The sequence below is a fragment of the Sapajus apella genome, unplaced genomic scaffold (assembly GCF_009761245.1).
Source record: "Sapajus apella isolate SASKATOON/1434 unplaced genomic scaffold, GSC_monkey_1.0 scaffold113, whole genome shotgun sequence".
Classification (NCBI taxonomy): domain Eukaryota; kingdom Metazoa; phylum Chordata; class Mammalia; order Primates; family Cebidae; genus Sapajus; species Sapajus apella.
The window spans coordinates 640,100-658,419 of NW_022437053.1; the positions used below are offsets into that span (position 1 = coordinate 640,100).

The 18,320-nt window shown below is 58.8% G+C and overlaps 2 protein-coding genes across 10 annotated transcripts in view; one reads left to right on the forward strand and one right to left on the reverse strand.

The window, feature by feature from the left end:
- Positions 1–5,988, forward strand: part of FAM189A1 (family with sequence similarity 189 member A1) — a 394,185-nt gene extending 388,197 nt beyond the window's left edge. For all 3 annotated transcript variants that reach the window (XM_032259933.1, XM_032259934.1, XM_032259935.1), the window contains 3 exons: positions 491–566; positions 3,157–3,381; positions 5,227–5,988. In XM_032259933.1, the coding sequence (XP_032115824.1) occupies positions 491–566; positions 3,157–3,381; positions 5,227–5,543 (618 nt within the window). In that variant the 3' untranslated portion in view covers positions 5,544–5,988. The remainder of the gene's footprint in view (positions 1–490; positions 567–3,156; positions 3,382–5,226) is intronic.
- Positions 5,989–10,335: 4,347 nt separating this feature from the next.
- The window catches only part of APBA2 (amyloid beta precursor protein binding family A member 2), a 211,836-nt gene continuing 203,851 nt past the window's right edge, over positions 10,336–18,320 (reverse strand). For 3 of the 7 annotated variants that reach the window (XM_032259930.1, XM_032259928.1, XM_032259932.1), the window contains 3 exons: positions 17,267–17,386; positions 14,544–14,684; positions 10,336–11,536 (listed from right to left, as the gene is read on the reverse strand). In XM_032259930.1, coding sequence (XP_032115821.1) covers positions 11,465–11,536; positions 14,544–14,684; positions 17,267–17,386 — 333 coding nt within the window. In that variant the 3' untranslated portion in view covers positions 10,336–11,464. The remainder of the gene's footprint in view (positions 11,537–14,543; positions 14,685–17,266; positions 17,387–18,320) is intronic. The other 4 variants (XM_032259926.1, XM_032259927.1, XM_032259929.1 and 1 more) reach the window with 2 other exon arrangements.

Sequence of the window (18,320 nt, forward strand, 5' to 3'; positions counted from 1 at the left end):
GCCTGGGCGACAAAGCAAGACTCCATTTCAGAAAAAAAAAAAAGAGAAAAAGAAAACTAGGCTTTGGCCTCTGCAAGGGTGACTTGAACCCTCAGACCTTGCCTCATAAATATAGGGGAGAAGGGTTGAGCTGTGGGTGAGCTTTTTTCCTTTTGAGACAGAGTCTTGCTCTGTCGCCAGGCAGGAGTGCAGTGGTGCGATCTCAGCTCTCTGCAGCCTCCTGCCTCACCCTCCCAAGCAGCTGGGACTACAGGCACGCGCCACCACGCCCAGCTAATTTTTTGTATTTTCAGTAGACACAGGGTTTCACCATGTTGCCCAAGATGGTCTCGATCTCTTGACCTCGTGATCCACCCTCCTTGGCCTCCCAAAGTGCTGGGATTACAGGCGTGATCACTGTGTCTGGCCCAGGAGACAAGTTTTAGTGCCTGCACTACCGTGTTGTGTTCCCACGATGACCCACCTTGACACTTCCCATTTCTTACTGTAGGTTACAAGCATAGATCAGCAGGTGGCTGAGTCCAGCTCCGGGGACCCAAACACCAGTGCTGGCTTCAGCACTCCAGGTAATCTTACCTCTTTCAGCTTCTGAAGTGGGTGTTCGTGTGTTCAAGGATGTCTCTTTTCCTCCTTATCCTATTTTCTTCTCCTCTTCTTCCTCCTCCCTCCATTCCTTATTAAGGGGCTGGAGTTTGCGACAGCCTGTCCCATTAAACACTCTCCATGTTCCCCACATTTCTTCCTGTGCCTGCGTCCTCTACAGTCGGCATCCTGGGAGACCTCCCGCGCTCTCTGGGGAGACCTCGTCCCCTCTGCCCACTTTCTCACTTGAGGGGTATGGATTTGAAGAGCACGACTCCATCTAGGGTTGCCTTTCCAGAGCCAAAGTTGTACCTACCGGGTGAACGGCATCTCCCCCTGAAGAAGGTGGCTGGGCCGGGCAGCTGGAAGGGGGGCACAGGCAGGAAGTCATGTCCTGGAGGGCATTGAAGGACACGTGTGCAAGGGTCAGATCCCCAAACACACAGTGTGGGAGTCAAGTATAGAGCCCGGGCAGGGGATGTTGTCTAAGACTCTAAGAAAGCAGGAGGGCCTTTTGTAGCAGAGGCAGCAAGGACACAGAGGCCAGGCGAGCCCAGAGAGCCACCATCTGAGGCCTCTGTGAGGCGCCACGTGGGCTGGCTTATTTGGAGACCATAGTTAGATAACTCATTCGATCCCACAAAGGGCCAGGACGATAGTCCCAGGGTACTCTGTCCTCTCCCCAACGCTCACTCAACGTCTAAGAGAACCAGGAAGGGGCCGTCTTTCTGGGAGGCCACCTTGAGTTTGCAGAGCACAGCATCTTTGCAGTTGTGGGATTGGAAGTAATCTTGTCCTTCCCTTGGTCACTCCAAGCCATCAGAAGCTCTCCAAGAAGGTGTTCAGTGGCCTTCCCAGGGGCAACCCAGAGTACAGTGTGCTTCAGTCACTGTCACAGGGCGGCCACACCTGTGGCATATCAGGGTTTGGGCTGAGGGGGACCAGTGCTACCAGGCCCCTTACTCAGGGCAGGCTGAAATAGACAGGGGTGCTCCTTGCCCAGAATTCAGCAGGGCTGGATCCTCCTCCCTCCCAGGACCTGGGCGGTGAACTCTACGGCTGACTCCGGCACCAGCAGAGCTCCCAGCACCCAGGCTCCTGCTGGGCTACAGAATCAGGACTCTACTGAGTAGAGGAGCACCTTGGTGGCCATGTGGCCCTCAACCTGGCTCTGTCTAAGCCCATTTCTGCAGCTATGGGATAGGGGTAAACTAGGGCTGCCTCACAGACAGGCAGTGAGGATGAAGTGGGAGGTGGCCTGAAAGGCCTGTCACCCTGGGGAAAGCTCACAGACTCAAGGGAGAAAGGGGTGGCAGGAACAGACCTGAAGCCCCCACGCCTGGAGGAGTTGAGGCTGCCATGATCTCCAAAGTGCCCTCACGCAGGAGATTCACCTTGCAGTATCCACCCCAGCACTAGCAGGGGGTTCTGAGGGCACCTGGTGATTGGAGCGAGAGTGCAGGAGCATTCTCATGCTGTCTCGTGCATGCACACCCGGTGGAGATGGGTTTAAAACTGACTCCCATCCAGCCCCCGCGGGGTCCAGCCTTAGAGTGGTTCCCTGCAGGAGCCCAGCCCTGACCCACATCCCAGTCCGGAGCAGCAGTTCTTACAGTTTGGAGGGCATCAGAATTCCCTGGAGGGCTCGCTCCAACCCCAGTGGCTAGGCCCAGCACCAGGATCTCTGCTTCTGTGGATCTGGGGTCCAGCTGAGGGTCTGCGTCCCGGATTGTTCCCAGGCAAGGCTGCTGCTGCTGCTGGCGGCCAGGCACCCACACCCTGAGAGTCAAGACCAGTGTCCTGTGGGCGGAGCTTGCCCACCTGCCTGCACTGCCCTGTCTGGCTGCACTGCCAGGCCTGGGGCTGCATCCCTGCACGGGCGGGCCAGATCTCAGGCCCACTAGGACCTGGTGGGGATGCCTTGATGTCTCCCAGAGGGGCTGTGTATCCCTGCACCAGCCCTGTTCACCCAGACCAAAGCGTCCTGTGACCAAAGCGTCCTGTGACCAAAGCGTCTGATTTCTAACTTTTAATCTCTTATGTAGTGTGAAGGGTCTAAGCCCCCCACCCATGCCATTCCTGGAATGATTTCTGGGAACTCACTTGGCGCCCCCAACTTTCAACAGCATAAAAGCGACGTTTGTCTTTTTTTTAAAGACGCGGTCTCACTCTTGTCCACCATGCTGGAGTGCAATGACGCGATCTCAGCTCAGTGCAACCTCGGCCTCCCGGGTTCAGGCGATTCTCCTGTCTCAGCCTCCCGAGTAGCTGGGACTACAGGCGCACGCCACCACACCCAGCTAATTTTTGTATTTTTAGCAGAGACGGGGTTTCACCATGTTTCCCCGGCTGGTCTCAAACCCCTGACCTCAGATGATCCACCTGTCTCAGCCTCCCAAAGTGCTGGGATTATAGGCTCGAACCACTGTACCCAGCCATGTCAATTTTATTCAGTGTTTCTGCACCCCCAGGGTTTCAGAGTTCATCTAGGTCTGGAGTTTGAGGGGCAGGCCCTGTCCCACATGAGCGCCCCCTGGGGTCGCCCGCCCTAATGCCATGTCCCTTCTCTTACAGTACCAGCTGACAGCACAAGCCTCCTGGTGTCCGAGGGCATCGCCACGCCAGGTTCCAGCCCATCCCCTGATGGCCCTGTAGGCACCCCAGCGCCCCCTGAACCTGCCCTTCACCCTGGCTGTGTGTCTCTGGAGGATCCTGGTATGGGCTCGCAGGTGCAGCCAGGTCCTGGGCATGTGTCCCGATCTACCAGCGACCCCACCTCGTGCACATCTGGCACAGCAGGTATGGCTGGCCAGGCTCACCCATGTCGTAAGAGTGTGGCCGGCTTTCCCTGGATGCTGCAGGTCTCAATGACCCCTGAGAGTGGAGTCCCGGCCCTGGGAGTCCTGTCTGGGGCCACACTGGGAATGTGGTCTTGATGGCCCCTGAGCCGGTGGTGGGTGGGGAGCAGCCTGTGGGCCCCTCTGCACCCCACCAGGTTTGTCACTCTGGCAGGGAAGGAAGGATTCAAGGGGCCCAGGGGCCAGTCCCAGACATTAGCTGTGAGTGCTGCACATGTGCTCCAGGGCCCAGAAAAGCCCTAGAGTCTGGCACAGGACAGATGACCCCCAGTGATATAACTCTGGGTGGTGGGAGAGTTTCATCAGCTGGAACCACCCCAGGCAGACGGGTACGTTTTCAGCAGCACTTCACAGGCACCTTGGCAGCAGTCTGCACACAGCCCAGAGTTTTCCGGGAATCGCCCCATGCGACTGTGCCCACGGGCAGTGCCCTAGAGTCTAGGGCCTGGCACCAGGTCCCTATGGCCAGCAGCCCAGGAATTTGCATTTCACACTAGCTCCCCCAGAGTCTTGGGCACCCTGGGATTGGGACCTCACACCCAGTTCTCATTGCTGTGTTTTGAGAGGAGGCACAGTTTCTGCCAATAAAGATTGGTGGGACTTTTTCATGACGTTGAAGTGCAGGAACTGCCGTGGGTCCCGGCCCAGTCTCCTCTCCGTAGTCTTGCCCAGCTGATTCTGACTGGAGCCCAGCCACACCAGGAAGAACCAAGTCCCTGAAAGGAACCAGGGCCCGCAGTGGCCAGTTGCCTGGAGGTGCCCTCCTGGTGGAAACACCAGGTTTGGCACGTGTGGACTCCCTGGCTGCAGTCATGTCTGTATTCCCCCTCCTGCGTCCCACTGCCAGCTCACGGCGGGCGAGTCCTGTCCGAACGTTCTGAAACACCCCCCGTCTGCTGGTTCTTCAGAGCTCCAGAGCCCCTCTGCACAGTAGGGCTGCGGGGGCCTTCAGCTCACATTCACTCACTGAGGTTTGGAGGAGGATGCCCTGTACTTGGAGGGGCTCATGGGTCCACTCTGTGGGCCCCTGATGGCTTTGTGTGGCCTGTCCCCCTCAGTGAAATTCACGCCTTGGCACCCACACACCTGTCTGATGCCTCTGTCCTCTCTTGGCTAGGCTGATCCGCACGCCCCAGGCACATGCCTTCCGGGGGCCCTGGAGCCCTTCAGGTATGGGTGGGTATTCCCATGAAGGGTGCAGGGCTTTTTTTGAGTCACTGGCCCATTGCACTGTGCCGGGGTGGGACCCAGGACACCACTGGACCCACGGCAGACCTGGCCAGCTGCAGGGCGGTTCCTGTCTGACCTGCCACTGGGCGGGTGTCAGTTCAGCAGGTTTCTCCTGCTTGCTCGCCATCTAAAATACATGTCTTAGTCACAGACAGGTCATTATAGTTTTATCGGTAATTCCTCTTTCCCTTTCACGCGTTCACTGAATTCTCCTGCTGGTTAAGGCAATACCTCTTCACACAAGCCCTCGTGTAGCCAGGATTCTAGCTGAGGGGGCGGAAGGCGGGTCCCTGCCGGCTCCAGCGGCCTTTCCCGCAGGCCTCGCTCCTGGAGGCTGCAGCCCTGGAGGTTGACAGCAGCTCAGCCCGGCTGAGAAGGGGAGGGGGATGCGGACCCCAGGCCGTGCCCAGAGCGCCGGCCCCAGGAACACAGAAACCCCAGCAGGAGGCTTGTCACGAGAGCAGTCATTTCTTTGCTTTGGCGCTGACCTCTTTAAGGCTGCCTTTTCTTTTGTTTCCAGTGAGTTTCAAATGGCATCCTTTCCCTTGATTTTTAGTTTCCATGTCTCGCTCTGCCACGGCTGCCTGTCGGGCCCAGCTTTCACTAGTGAGAGACCCAGATACCTCGAAAGTCAACCAACGGCCAGCACCAGAGGCCTTCCCGGCGGCCTCCAAAGAGCGGCCACGCTCTTTAGTGGACAGCAAGGCCTACACGGACGCCAGGGTTTTGGTGACTAAGTTTCTGGAACACTCACACTGTGCCCTTCCCACCGAGGCGCAGCACGTGGGGGGTGCCGTGCACGTGGCCGTCACCTCCGAGGAGCCCCCCGAGGAGGAGGCCGTCTTCAACGCCAGCGTTCTGGACCAGGTATGAAGGAGCCACAAGTCTGGCCGTGGACAGCAACGGGCCTGGTGCCACAGATGTTCTTTCCAGAAGCCGCCTTGCCTGACAGAGGCTTCAGGCCCAGCTTGGCTGAGGACAAATCGGGGGGCGGGGGGGGACACCCAGGATCATCTGGGGGCAGCGAGGGCAGGAAACTGTTACTCCCTCTCTCCGGGGGAGCTGAGCAGTCGTTTCCTTGGGGATTGCATTTCCTACCTGGCCTGGTAATTCGGAAAGATTGTTCTCATGTCCACAGTGAACTCTATCTGGCGTGGAGGAGCTTGAACTGAGCAGCATTGCACGAATATGAATACAGCAACAGGGGACACTCATGTCACCTAAAGACTCTAAGTATCTCCAAAATCAGGGCCATCCAAAACAGGAGTCTCCCACCCCCTATTTAACTTAGTGTTCAGTGGACAGAGAGCGGCATCGAGTCATGAGACATTTTCTCACGTGGTTCGATGGCTCTAGAATCAAATGTTCGTCATGCTCTGGCCTTTTTCATATGAAAGGAAATAGGGAGTTTTAGCACAGATGGCAGCCTGGGCCCAACTTTCTACCCCCAGGGCTACGGTACAAACATCCAGTGAGGGCCCCTGTCACAGCCCGGCTACCCCAGGGGACAGGCCAGTGTTGTGAGGGTTGGAGGTACCCACCATCTCCCGGTCTCCTGGACCTTGAGCTCAGCCTTCTTCTGTGGGCCTCCCTCTGTGGGGTGCCTTCCCTACCTCCTCCTGGGCCCCCTTTCTCCAGGCTCCTGTCCTGTCCCTGGAGCAGACCCTAGTTTGATCCATAACAATAAGCGCTGATTCCCAGCCCCTTTGGGGGTCTCCCTTGTATCTGAGCTCAGCTGATTGAGCTCGGTGGGTCCAGGTCTGGGGGAGAGAGGCCAGTTTCTCTGGAAAGTGGTCCCTCTTGATAAAGCAGGTCCCCGTGACCCAGAGCCACCCTCCTCCGGGCAGCAGACACTCTTGCGCAGGAGATCGTAAGCCACTGACAAGCTCACACAAAAATGAAGGCAGACCCCCACTGTGCTGCCTGTGCAGAAGCAGGCACGCCCAGTTTGAGGGTGGCTTGAGCACCTTTGACTTTCTCGGCCCCCAGCCCCCCGTTTTCTGGTGACGTCAGTGGCAGCTGTTCCCAACAGTGGCCCTGGAACAGCGCTGTCCACGAGAACTTTCTGCAGTGATGGAAATGCCCATTCAGGACCACTACCAACAGCTCCGGCAAACACAGCAGCCTCGGGCCCGAGGTCTCCCCAGAGAGCCCGTGGGCCTGGCATGGGGACGCAGGGGACACCAGAGGGTGCCCACCACTGCTGGGGGCCGGGGCTCAGGCTGCTTTTTCCCTGGGCTCTGTGGGGCTTGTCCTGGAGCTCCCCCAATTCCCCAATGCCACTGGGGCCAGTGCGCTGGGAGTGACTGCGGGTGGAAGCTAGGCAGGCGGTGAGGTTCCAGCCCAGCTGCGCAGAGCCTTCCTCCAGCCCTTACCCCGCCCTGGGGCTGAGATGGAGGACTCCGCCAGCTGTGGTCGCTTGAGAAGGCTTCAGTTGCTTTAGAGAGCTGAAAACACACAAACCAGGCCTTTCCATGCCAACCTGCGCTTTTCCAGGAGAAATGTACTAGAGATGAATTGATGAGCACTTTATTCAGACTATAAGACAGGAAATCTCTGATTTTCCTCAAGTGGGGGCTTCTGAATTCACACAAGGCAAGTCCCTTTGCAGGTGCAATTAATTGATGGATTTTCAAAATGGCTGCCCCGGAGCAGCGCCTCAGCCGCGCCCGACGCCCTGGCCTCCGCATCTCCACTGTCTCCGAGGTACGCTGGGGCCGCGCCGCATGGGTGTCACCTGCTTAGGGGGTCCACACAGCTTTGTCCTTGGGCTGAGCCCTTGGGGGGGCTAGGGCCACAGTCCTCAGGCCTAGCTGCAGTTTCAGCGAGGCAACACCGCCCCTTCCCAGTGGACTCGGCTTCTGGCGTGTTTTCATCATGCAGCCAGGGCGGGGGTACCCTGGGCCACCCAACCTGGTGCTCGGTGTCCTTCCCTTCTCTGCAGCAGGGCCCGGACCCACCAGCCAGTGGGGCTTCTGCCCCAGCGGTGCCTCCCTATGGTCCCCACACCGGCACCCCCCCCACCCACCCAGTTCTGGGTTTGCGCTGGTGGCAGCTCTGTTTTGTGGATACGGAAACCGTACCCAACTTGATGCCACTAGGCTGGAACCCTCTGCCTCTTGGAAACGAGGCAGTCAGGGATGGGGTGGGGTGTCCCCCCTCAGCCCTGCTGCTCAGGGCCACTCATGGACTCTAGGAGGGTCCAGGCTCTGGGCATCCCAGGAAGAGAGAGGTGCTGGTAGACTAGGGAATGTGCTGGCAACTTGACCCAGCAGCTGTGGTGCCCGTGACCCTGGCTCCCTGGCATGTGGGTACCAGCAGCTCCAGCAGCAAGAGCCCAAGCCCCAGGCTGCGTGTCGGCTCCCAGAAAAAGGGAAGGCTGAATTCCTCCCCTCCCTGCACGTCCTTCCCCCACTCCAATCATGCTCCCTGTCTGGGATTTTAAATAGGCTAACTGTGGCTGCTTTAGGGGTGACACTCTCCTCCTCCAGCTCAGCTGGGCCCTGGGCGTCCCCTGCCCTCCCAAGACCCAAAGGGGGCTGGGACCTGCTGTGACACCACCACTGACCCCAGCCTGGGGGCCATGAGGATGCTGAGGGGGGAGAACCTGGACCCCAGCTCTTTGAGATGCAAGGTTGGAGCGGGGGGAGCATCATTTGCAAGGACCTCAGGCCTCCTTTGGGTGGAGCTGAGGATCCACAATTAAATGCTTACAACACACCAGGCCACAGGAAGGTCGTTCCACACAGACGCCTCTCCCCACCCCTGCTGACTCTCAGAGGCTGCTAAGGCAGAATTTATAGGAAATAGTTTTCAAGCCACCAGAGACCTGTTTGTACAAGTGGAAGGGTTGTATTTATTTAATGTACCTCAAGGTGTTTTAATAATGATCAGTGTTTTAATAAAAAGTATTTCTGGCCTCTGTGTCTCTGAGGTCTAACTGGGACAGAGGCAGGCTGAGAGCCCGTGTGTGCCGCTGGCCAGGGGCAGGGTCCTGAGCGGGCCTCGCAGCAGCCAGGTGCAGGGTCCTGAGCGGGCCTCGCAGCAGCCAGCCAGGGAGCCTGAGACACCCACGCCACTCACGGTGCTTCCAGGAGCCTCGAGAGTTTCAGCTTTGGGGCAGAGTGGGGAAGGCAGGGCCTGGACACACACAGGCCCGCCCATGCTGGCCCTGGCAGCCCCCAAGGGCTGCTGAGAGGAATGCAGGCCCGTAGCTCAAAGTTTTTCATGTAGGTTTTTAATACCTGTGTAGGATGTGGTGGAATTCCCCCCGGCATGTCCTCAGCTGGCCAGGGCTCTCCTTGCCAGGACCTGCTTCCTGGCCCTGTCGTTAAGAAGGTTCCCCTTGGCCTGGGCCTCCTGAGTGGAGGCCCATTCCCTCCAGCTCTGACTCAGGCACCATTTCTTTTCATTTCGCAAGGTTGTGGCCATCTCCAGCATTTCTTGCTTGTTGGCCGTGTCAAGAATGTATTTGCTTTTCCTTCTTCAGCAAATTCAGAGCAAGCGCATCAACTTTTCAGCATATGCGCAGCTCACTATGACAGAGTTTCCTAGGAACAGCTTCCTTTGCCTCTACAATGTACAGCTAGTGCTCGACTTACGACCATGGTTGGGACCGCGGACCGGTCGTAACACGATTTGGTCGTAAGTTAAGTAGGCTATATGTACAGTTGAAATGGTGCACGCGGAGATGGTAGTGCTGCCGGAAGCTGGTCCGCACCGTCGTACGCCCAGCTGGGCAACGTTTGTGCTGCCAGACGCGGAGCAGTTGTGGCTAGCGATGGTGTTCGTAAAGTCGAATGGTTGTAAGTTGCATAGGTGGTAAGTCGATCAATACCTGTATACTTTCTTGGAAGAGGGAGGCATGGAGCGGGGGTGTGCCTTGAAAGGCTGTCTCTTAAAGGCCCCTGATGGCTAAGGTCAGCTGAGGCAAGCCCTCGGCCCATGTCCTCCAGGCGGCCAGGTGATGAAAGTAAGTTTCTCCTTACTCTGCAGTTCCCCAAGAATCCCGGGCCCTGAAGGTGGTCAGTGCTCATAGCATGGCACGCATGCTCCTGTGGGCAGGCCAGAGAAGAGGGCTTCTCCCCATCCAAGGCCCTCAGCCTAACCCAGCTGGACCCCAGGCCCCCGCCGGTGACCAAAACCCATGCTTGCTACCTGGCACACCAGCTGATGCCAGAACGGTGGCCATGAAGAAAGGTAAGTGCTGGCAGAGCTGCCAGAATCGTCGCTAAACAGGCTGCAAAGGCCTCACAGGTGCAGCGAGGGTGCTGGACAGGGGGTCTGGCTTTCTGTTAAACGCACACACCTCTCCAGGGGTTGTTCAAGTCGTAGTCTGAAGCAGCCCAGGGCTGTCTGGCTCCCTCATTCTGTTAGTGTTCTACTGCCTGGTCTCCCCCCTGGGGCAAGTGGGTTGAGAACCTGGTGCTGACCCGGTGACCTGGCACCATTGCTGGCACCTCCCATTGCCCAGCTGACACCTGGTACCCAGAGTGCCCACCCTCCAACCTGATTAGTGACAGCTCCCGAGGCTCAGGGTCTAGGAGGGGTACAGAGCAGCTTCGGCCGCCACCACACAGCAGGCTTGCCGAGCCGCTTCCAGTCTGTGAGTGAAAAGGCAGGCGGGCACCGGCCGCAGAGGGAACAGACTAGTCACACACACGGCTTTTCATCAGGACTTCAGGTTTATTAGTGATATGCACGAAGTCTTCCTACGGGCAGCTGCATGCAACACACGGCACTCCTCGAATACAGTCATCCTAAAGCTTTAGTTACTGCGTGGTAAGGCTTTTTAAGTCACAGTGTATTCTTCAAGGCCTGGGCCAGAAAAAGAGACTTCGGGACAAGATGACATCAGAGTACATGGATCGCTAATGAACTGAGCTGGACTAGATCTGACTTGATCTACACACACGCCACTACAGCTCAGGGCCACCGCGCCACGCTAGCCGAGGGGTCTGTGCTCACGGCTGCCTTAGGCGTGGCCGAGGTCGCGTTTTCTGGCATGGGTTTCGTTTCTTCGGGGGAGCATGTGCGTGGGTGAGTGTGTGTAGATCGATTTTAAAGAGGGGGCAGACACCTGGCCCTCGTCTCTGTGGGAGCCCTGCCCAAGAGAGACGATGGGAGAGGCAGGTGTGGTCACAGGTCACGTCAGAAAACCCTAGAGTCTGAAAACAGAGCCTGCCAAAATGAAAGTCCAAACAGTAATAGTATCTAAATAAATATGGAGTTTTCATGTTGTGACCATTATCCTTTATTTACAATCAATCACATGTCCCCACACTTTCATTACAAGTCATGTCCTGGAAGCTGGGCTGGCTGCGTTCCTGCAGTCAGTGACAGGCAGCTGTTTGGGACCATTGTGGGGGCCCACAGGACCCCAGATGTCCCTACCAAGGGGGCAAGAGCGACGGCCGCCCTGCCCCAGGAGCTGCATCCCTCGGAGGTGCCAGTCTGCTCCGCACAGCTTCAGGGAGGAAACACACACTCCACACCACGCACAGCTACCAAGACACACCCTGGCTGGCAGCAGGGAGAAGACAGTCCAGAACAGGGCAAAATACTTGAACGCTTTACAAACTTTGTTCTGTGACTCTCCTTTGATAAAGACATACCCCTTTTTGGCAAAGTGGAAAAAAACAAACCAGGTGGGTGGCCAGGGCACGCCCTTTGGGGAGCCAGTGTCCGTGGCTGGGTTGTGGCGTCGGGGTCAAGTCTGCGGCCCGGCTCCCAGCTCCTCTGGGCCCAGGCGGGCCTGCCCGGTGTCCAGGCTGCATGGCCAGGCTGGGGGGAGCCTAGATGTACAGTGGGGTCTCCTGGCCTGTGAGGAGCCTGAACATGGCGGCGGGCATGGTCTTCATGTGGATCTGCCGACAGAGACAGGGAGCTGAGCCACTGCCCTCTCCCCCACCCCTCCCTCAATTAGGTGAAAGCAAATGACAGATGCACACCCCACCGAGTTCCACTTTAAATGCCCATCTCCTAGAGTGAAGGAGGAAGGCCAGCCTGCCCAGGCCCTGGGGGGACATAAAATGCCTTCCAGGTGCGGCAGAGCAAGACTCCGGCCCCCCAGCCCTGCATCCATGGTTGAGTGCTAGTTTTGCTTCCAGTCCAGCTGACACCCGGGGGGTTGAGAAATGGGACTTCCAAGAAGGGACCACAGTTTGCCCATCTGCTGGGGCTGGCTGGGGGTGCCCAGGCCTCAGCAGAAACTTTGAGGGGCACATTGTGCTTCAGTGAGGAGGTGGCCAATGAGGGAAGACACACGCCCCTTCTTACAAAACTAACACCGGCCAAGCAAGTGTGCTGGCTGGGAGGGGGCTTGCTGGGGCCCAGGGTGCCTCAAGGCCCCAGCCTTTGGGGATCAGTGAGCTAATGACCCTTCAGGGCCTGGCGTGATGCCCTGGCTCCAAAGGGGCTGGGGATACAAGCAAGGCCTGAGACCACCCCAGGGAGACCAACCATGTGGGTGGCATGCCTCATAATCCTTTGGAGGCACTGGGAAGAAGCTGACCCTAAATGTCTGCTTGGAGAACAGAAGGGGAGCTCTGCTGCCCGCTTCCCCTCCCCTGGGCATCATGCTCTCCCCTGTCCCACCTGGGGCCTCGCTGGGCTATGGCCCTGAGTGGGGGCCCTCATTCTGTAGGGTCAGCTGCTGCAGGCGGTGCTGGCCTCCCCACGGGGTGTGGCCGCCCTGCATCTGCCCCTCCTCTGGCAAGCAGGGCTCAGACCCTGGGCTGAGCAGCATGGCGTGCAGCCCCGCTTTCCAAGTGCTGCCCTTGCTCTCCCGCTGGGATCTATGTGGCGGGGTAGGTTTCCGCTGCTCCCACTCCCAGCCATCTACGTGGCCGTGGAGGTTTCTGCTCCTCCTCCTCCCACACAGCTTCCTCCATCCGTCATTCCCTGGCATTCCTCAACCGGAACCCACCCCCAGGCTCCTCACAACTGCAAGCCTTGTTCATCAGTGACTCGTGTTCCTCGTGGGCCCAAGGCTGCTGGAAACAGGCACTGTAACCTCGCAGGGCTGAAAGGATTCCAACGCCCTGGCCACCTCCTGCCCTCTTCCCACATCAATCCGTGAGGCTCCCGGTGCTCCCGCCCACTCCTCCATGAGTGGATTTCCTCATGGGTGTGGGGCTGGTGGCCATGGCGGGACAACCCTTCACAGCATCTACTTGGGAACATTTCCTTTCTCTAAAGACATCAAAAGGAGGCTGATGCTGTGGCCCGGCCCCTCCTCCTCCTAAGCCAGCCCCCTGCCCGGGACAACAGACCTCCCAGCTCCTAGCCGAGCCCGCAGTTAATGGGAGTGTCCCTCTGTGGCTCTGGGAGACCTCATCTGAGGGACGGGAACAGGAGGCCCCTCTGCCCACGAGCCCACCCACAGGCTGCAAGGATGGTCTCCACGCCCTTGGCACCGCAGGGCCGCCAGGGGGAGCCCACAGACCATGTGCCTGCTTCAGCTATCCTCGGACCCCCACCCAAACTCCCCGCCCAGCCCGCAGGGGCCCCTCTGCAGGCGGGACTCCTCAGCTCTGTCTCAGCCTCCCCTTCATGTGGCCACCGCGTTTCCCAGACAGCCTGCAGCCCCTTCATGCTATCCACCCCTTCACACACCCCTACAGACTCACATCGACACCCCATGCCTCACAAACACAGCCACACACCTGCACACACCCACACTCATGCAACACCCTCATGCTCACACACCCCTACACACACACACCCACCCCATGCCTCACACCCATAGCCACACCCCCGTGCACTATGACACCCCCATGCTCACCCACACACCCCATGCCTCAATCCCACAGCCACACCCCTGACACACCAGCAATGCCCCCATTCTCATCCACACACACCCCTACACATTCACACCTCATGCCCCAGTCACAGCCACACACCCTTATGCGACACCCCCATGCCTACCCACACCCCTACACACACACCGACTCATACTCATCCACACCCCATGCCTCACACAGCCCCCCTCATGCGACACCATGATCACACACTCCACACCCCTGCACAATGTGGCACCCCATGCTCACACCCCCACTTACACTCCTATACACCCCAGTTCTCACACACACGTACATCTACACATACACTCATGCCCCCAAAACACACTTCTCCACACCCACACACACAGGTACATTCACACAGCTACACACCTACACTCATCCACTCACACACCGACACTCATTTCCCACACCTGCCCAGACTACACAACACTCATCCACATCACATCCCACACACCCATGCTCCCACACACATCCACATGCACAGAGCCACACCCATTCACACTCCACACACATGCACACCCGCAGCGCACTGGCCAGGCCCCTCCCCTCCGTTACATGCCACCCCCCAGCACTGCCCCCACCATAGTCCTGCCGCCTTGTGAGCTCTGGAGGAAAACGCTGCATCTCCCCCATGCCATCCTCACACTGCTGTGGAAGCCATGTCAGAAAGAACTGGACTGTGGAGGGTTCAGCCAGTGAAGTGGGACAGGACAAGCAGCCTGGCTGTGGGAGGGGATGGCCAGCAGAGGCACAGGGCAAACCTGCCAGGGTGGTCAGAGCTGTGTGCCCTGCAGAGCTTCTGAACTGGGCGTACAGGTCCAGTCCCAAAAGCAGTGTCCAGGGAGCTCCCCCAGGGGCCTGTGCCCTCCGGGTCACTCAGCTGGAGCCAGACCAGAATGGCTCCGCTCACCTGCCGCTCCACTCACCCTTGTCACAGCAGCCCTGGGTGGGAACCACAGCCTGGCAGGCCTTCAGACGCCCTGTGTCCTCTGGAGCGGGAGAGGCTCACGGAGGGCAGGCTGGAGCACGTGGGAACTGGCACGCAGAGGCGCCCAAGGTCCCTCCTTACCTCTCCGACCGAGTTGGAGAGAGCCTGGACTATCTTCTCATGGGCTGTGGCCACCACGCTCTGCCCGTTGATCTCGATGATGCGGTGGCCAACGCGGACGCCCCCTCGCTCAGCAATGCCTCCTCTCATGAGGCTGCAGATCTAAGCAGACATGGCCAAGTCAGCATGTGTTCCCGCCACACCCGACAGGCGCTCCACCCTGTCCCCAAAGACCCAAAGACGGGACATGCGGAGGGAAAAGCCCCATGTGATGAATATGTGCACGTGCAATTCGTCCACTGCCCTCTGTCCTGGCTTCACACGTGCCCATGGCACTCTCCTGCTCTCTGGGAAGGTGGGTACAGAGCCCTGCACCTGGGCGTGGCCAGGCTTCTCCAGGTGACATCCCCTCCTTTCCCATCAGCTTCATTTAGCCCCCACAAAACACAGTCCAGAGTCCTCCCCTTCCTCGTCTCTTTTCCCTCTTTCCCCACCAGTGCTCCACATAGCTGTGTGACTTGGGGCAAGTCACTAAACCTCTCTGTGCCCCAGCTTCTCCAGTTCCTATGCTCCTCATGGGGTTTTATATTTCCGGGGAGACCAGAGACTGAGGGGGCATCAAACTCATCCGGGGCAGGGTTGAATTCACAGGCCCCCATGAGTGGGCAGCCCCCAGGCCACCCCATGGTCGGGAGAGCCAGCCCCTCTTTCAGGACTTACAGCACCGGGGCCATCCTTGAGCAGCATCGGCCACCAACCTGGGACCACCTGCCTCCTAGGCTGGGTGAGGGGGTGCAGGAACGGGCAGGCAGCTCCCCAGTGCCACTCAGGAGGCAAAGGCGGTGTGGTCACCAGGCTTGGCTGGGCGGGGGCAGCCCTGGGGACACCACACAGCACCCCAGACTCTGCACTGCAGTGCTCCTCGTGGGGGCCCACTGTCAGCCCCCAGCTTCCTCCACTGTCCATGGTGCTGAGGCGGGAGGCACACAGGCAGGGCCTGGTGACGGCCAGGGGTTGTGGAGCCCAGGCGGCTTTTCCCAGCCCTCCTCCCCAGGGCCCAGCCATGCCTGGCCACAAAGTGCTCACAGCAGCCACAGCCAGGGCCCTGGCTGATTTTATGCAGAGCCCCCAAATTAGCTGGGGCAACTGCTTGTGCCCAGGTCACAGTGGTGCAGAGCAGCCAGGCAGAGCCAGACCAGGCCAGACCACCAGCTGGCCGGCTCCTGCGGCAGGCACACCATCCTGGACAGAAGTCCCAAGGGGGATGCAGACAACTTGTTCCGGCACCTGTGCCAGGTCCAGAAGCCACAGGGCTTCCTCCTTGGCAGGGAATAGGACCAGTGGGTCCACCTTGGATAGCTTGCATTACTTTATGGATTTTCTCAGCTGATCTTCACAAGTCCTTTTGGGGGAATCCAGTGAGCACAAGTGACTTGCCGAGGGTCACATGAAGGCATGGCTGACACTGACCGATGCCCCGTCCCTCTTGGTCCTGGGCACTGGGTAGCTCTCCCTTCCCAGACTCCCCGTGGGTCTATGGCTGAGCTATCTAGCCAGTGAGCTGTGGGCAGTGGGCAGAAATGACAAGGGTCACTTCTGCCCTGGCCCTGAAAAGCTTCACGAGGTCTTCTGAGCTGCCTCTCTTCCTGCACTGCCAGCCAGACACAGAGCACCCAGTAGGGGCTGCCAAAGCAGCACACTATGCCAGCCACTGTACCTCTCTGTGCCCCAGGCCCACCCCCCCCACACTGCAAATTAGACTGCAGCATGAATGAACAATATGCTTTCAGTATATAGAGATTTGCAGGATTTTTTATAGCAGCAAATCTGCTCTAACGAAGCAGGGTCAGAAATGGAGCCTGAGCCCAAGCCCTGTGAGTCCACCCAGATGGGGGGTGTGCCCTCCACGCTGCTTCACCAGAAAACAATGAAGATCTGGTGGTTGTCTTTTTGCAATGTTCTCCCACTGTCTCCTCCATGGCTGTGGGGGCACACGCCCCTTCCTGTCACCTCCACGCCACTGCCCCTAGCCCGCAGTCTCTCTCCTCCTGGGCTCCTTCATACTTAGGGCTGGTTAAACAATGTGGGTATTGCCAGCCCTTTTCTTTTTCACTCCATTTAGTGGCCACATCTCTGTCCTCTGGGTCCTTTGCAGGAGGAAAAACAAAGGAAAGAGGATTCAGGCCAGCCAGACGCAGGTCAAAGACAGGGTGGCAACTCTGGGCTAAAGAACTTTGGCCCGGGGAACTGGCACAGGTTTTTGGGCGAAACTACACTCACTCAAACCCAGCATCACCTCCTCCAGGCAGCACTCCTGCCTCCCTAGTTCCTGGCACAAAGCCTCGTCAGGTACTTCACAAATGTCTGCTGAGTGAATAAGTGAATGAATGAGTAAATGAATGAATGAATGCGTGAACATCTGTTTGTTGAGCACAGTGAGTGATGCCACGATTGGCTGTGTCCAAGCTACAGTGGCTGGCAAAGCCTGCTGCCCTCCCTCCAAAGGCACCTGGGAAAGACTGGAGGACCCAATCCACGGCCATGCCCTGGTCTTCCCCTTCTACCCAGGAGCTCCCAGAGAGCCATGAAAAGCACGTGCCCCAGTGGCCTGGCTGTGGGCAACTGTGCCCATGGCCCGGGTCCTGCCAGGCTGCCAGGCACAGCCTGCCCCACCAGACGGCAGCTGCTCCCCCTCCCTAGCCCCTGTAGCAGTGACGGCGGCCCAGGGCAGAAGGGGGACTCACAATGCCGTTCTGCACGCTGAAGCCCAGCTGGTACTTGAGGTCTGGCCGCTTGATGAGGACTGTGGTGACCGGGGGACAGCTGACGATGTTGAGCTTCACCTGCGTCTGGTTCTTCAGGCCCTGCAGAGCACGGGGACAGGAGTCACAGGCTGGGCCTTAAACGTCAAGCCCGACCCAAGAGGAGTGAGGCTGGCAGGGTGGAGGCCAGGGGCAGTGAGAATGCACACTGGGTGAGGCATGTGGTCCGCTCTCAGCCTCAGTGGCCCCTCTCCGCAGGGGGGGGGGGGCAAGCCCTGCCCTGGCCCTTAGGAGGGCTGTTAGGTTTCCAGGGTGGCATTGTGCCCTCTGTCCCACCATGCTCAGGGTGCCTCTGCCCTGAGGAAGATGAGCCGCTGAGGGAGCAAGGCCAAGCTCTGACTGCCACTGGGCACAACCAACACTCCTGGCACCAGGTCACCCTCAGGGCGCTCAGGGTGGCCATGATCATTCACATTCAGGACATCTTCCTACGTTAGGATGTGGGACACCTTCCTCAAAGCCCAGAGCCCTCCAAGGACGGACCTGCAGGGCAGGGGGTGACCACAGAGAGTCTCTGTGAGTTAGAACACAACTATCAGTGGGTGCCCCAGGCCACTGTGGTCTGGAGAGGGTGAGGAGGCACGGGGAGGAGCCCAAGCCTCCACCTGGGAGCTGTAGCCCTCAGCGGGATGCCGCTAGCAGAGGCCTCTCCAGTCCTCTGTGTGGTGGCTGCCCATCGGGCAGAAGCTCTGCCAGGCCAGCTCCAAGAGCTGGTCCATGGGATGCTCTGGCCTGGGGAATGCCCTTCCATCTCTCAGGCTGAACAAAGAGGAGGAAGGTGCTTCCTCCAGCACCAAGACCACAGCAGCATAGGGAGGAACATTCCTCCCTACCTTGAGGCTGGGTGTCAGGCCATGGTGGCTCACAGGAGCCGCCAGCAGCAGGCAGAGCCCACTCCCGTGGGCAGCCAGTGTGAAGGCCCCATCCCACCTGCCAGTGACCCTTCTGCCTGACCCCTCACAGCAACAGGCGGTCA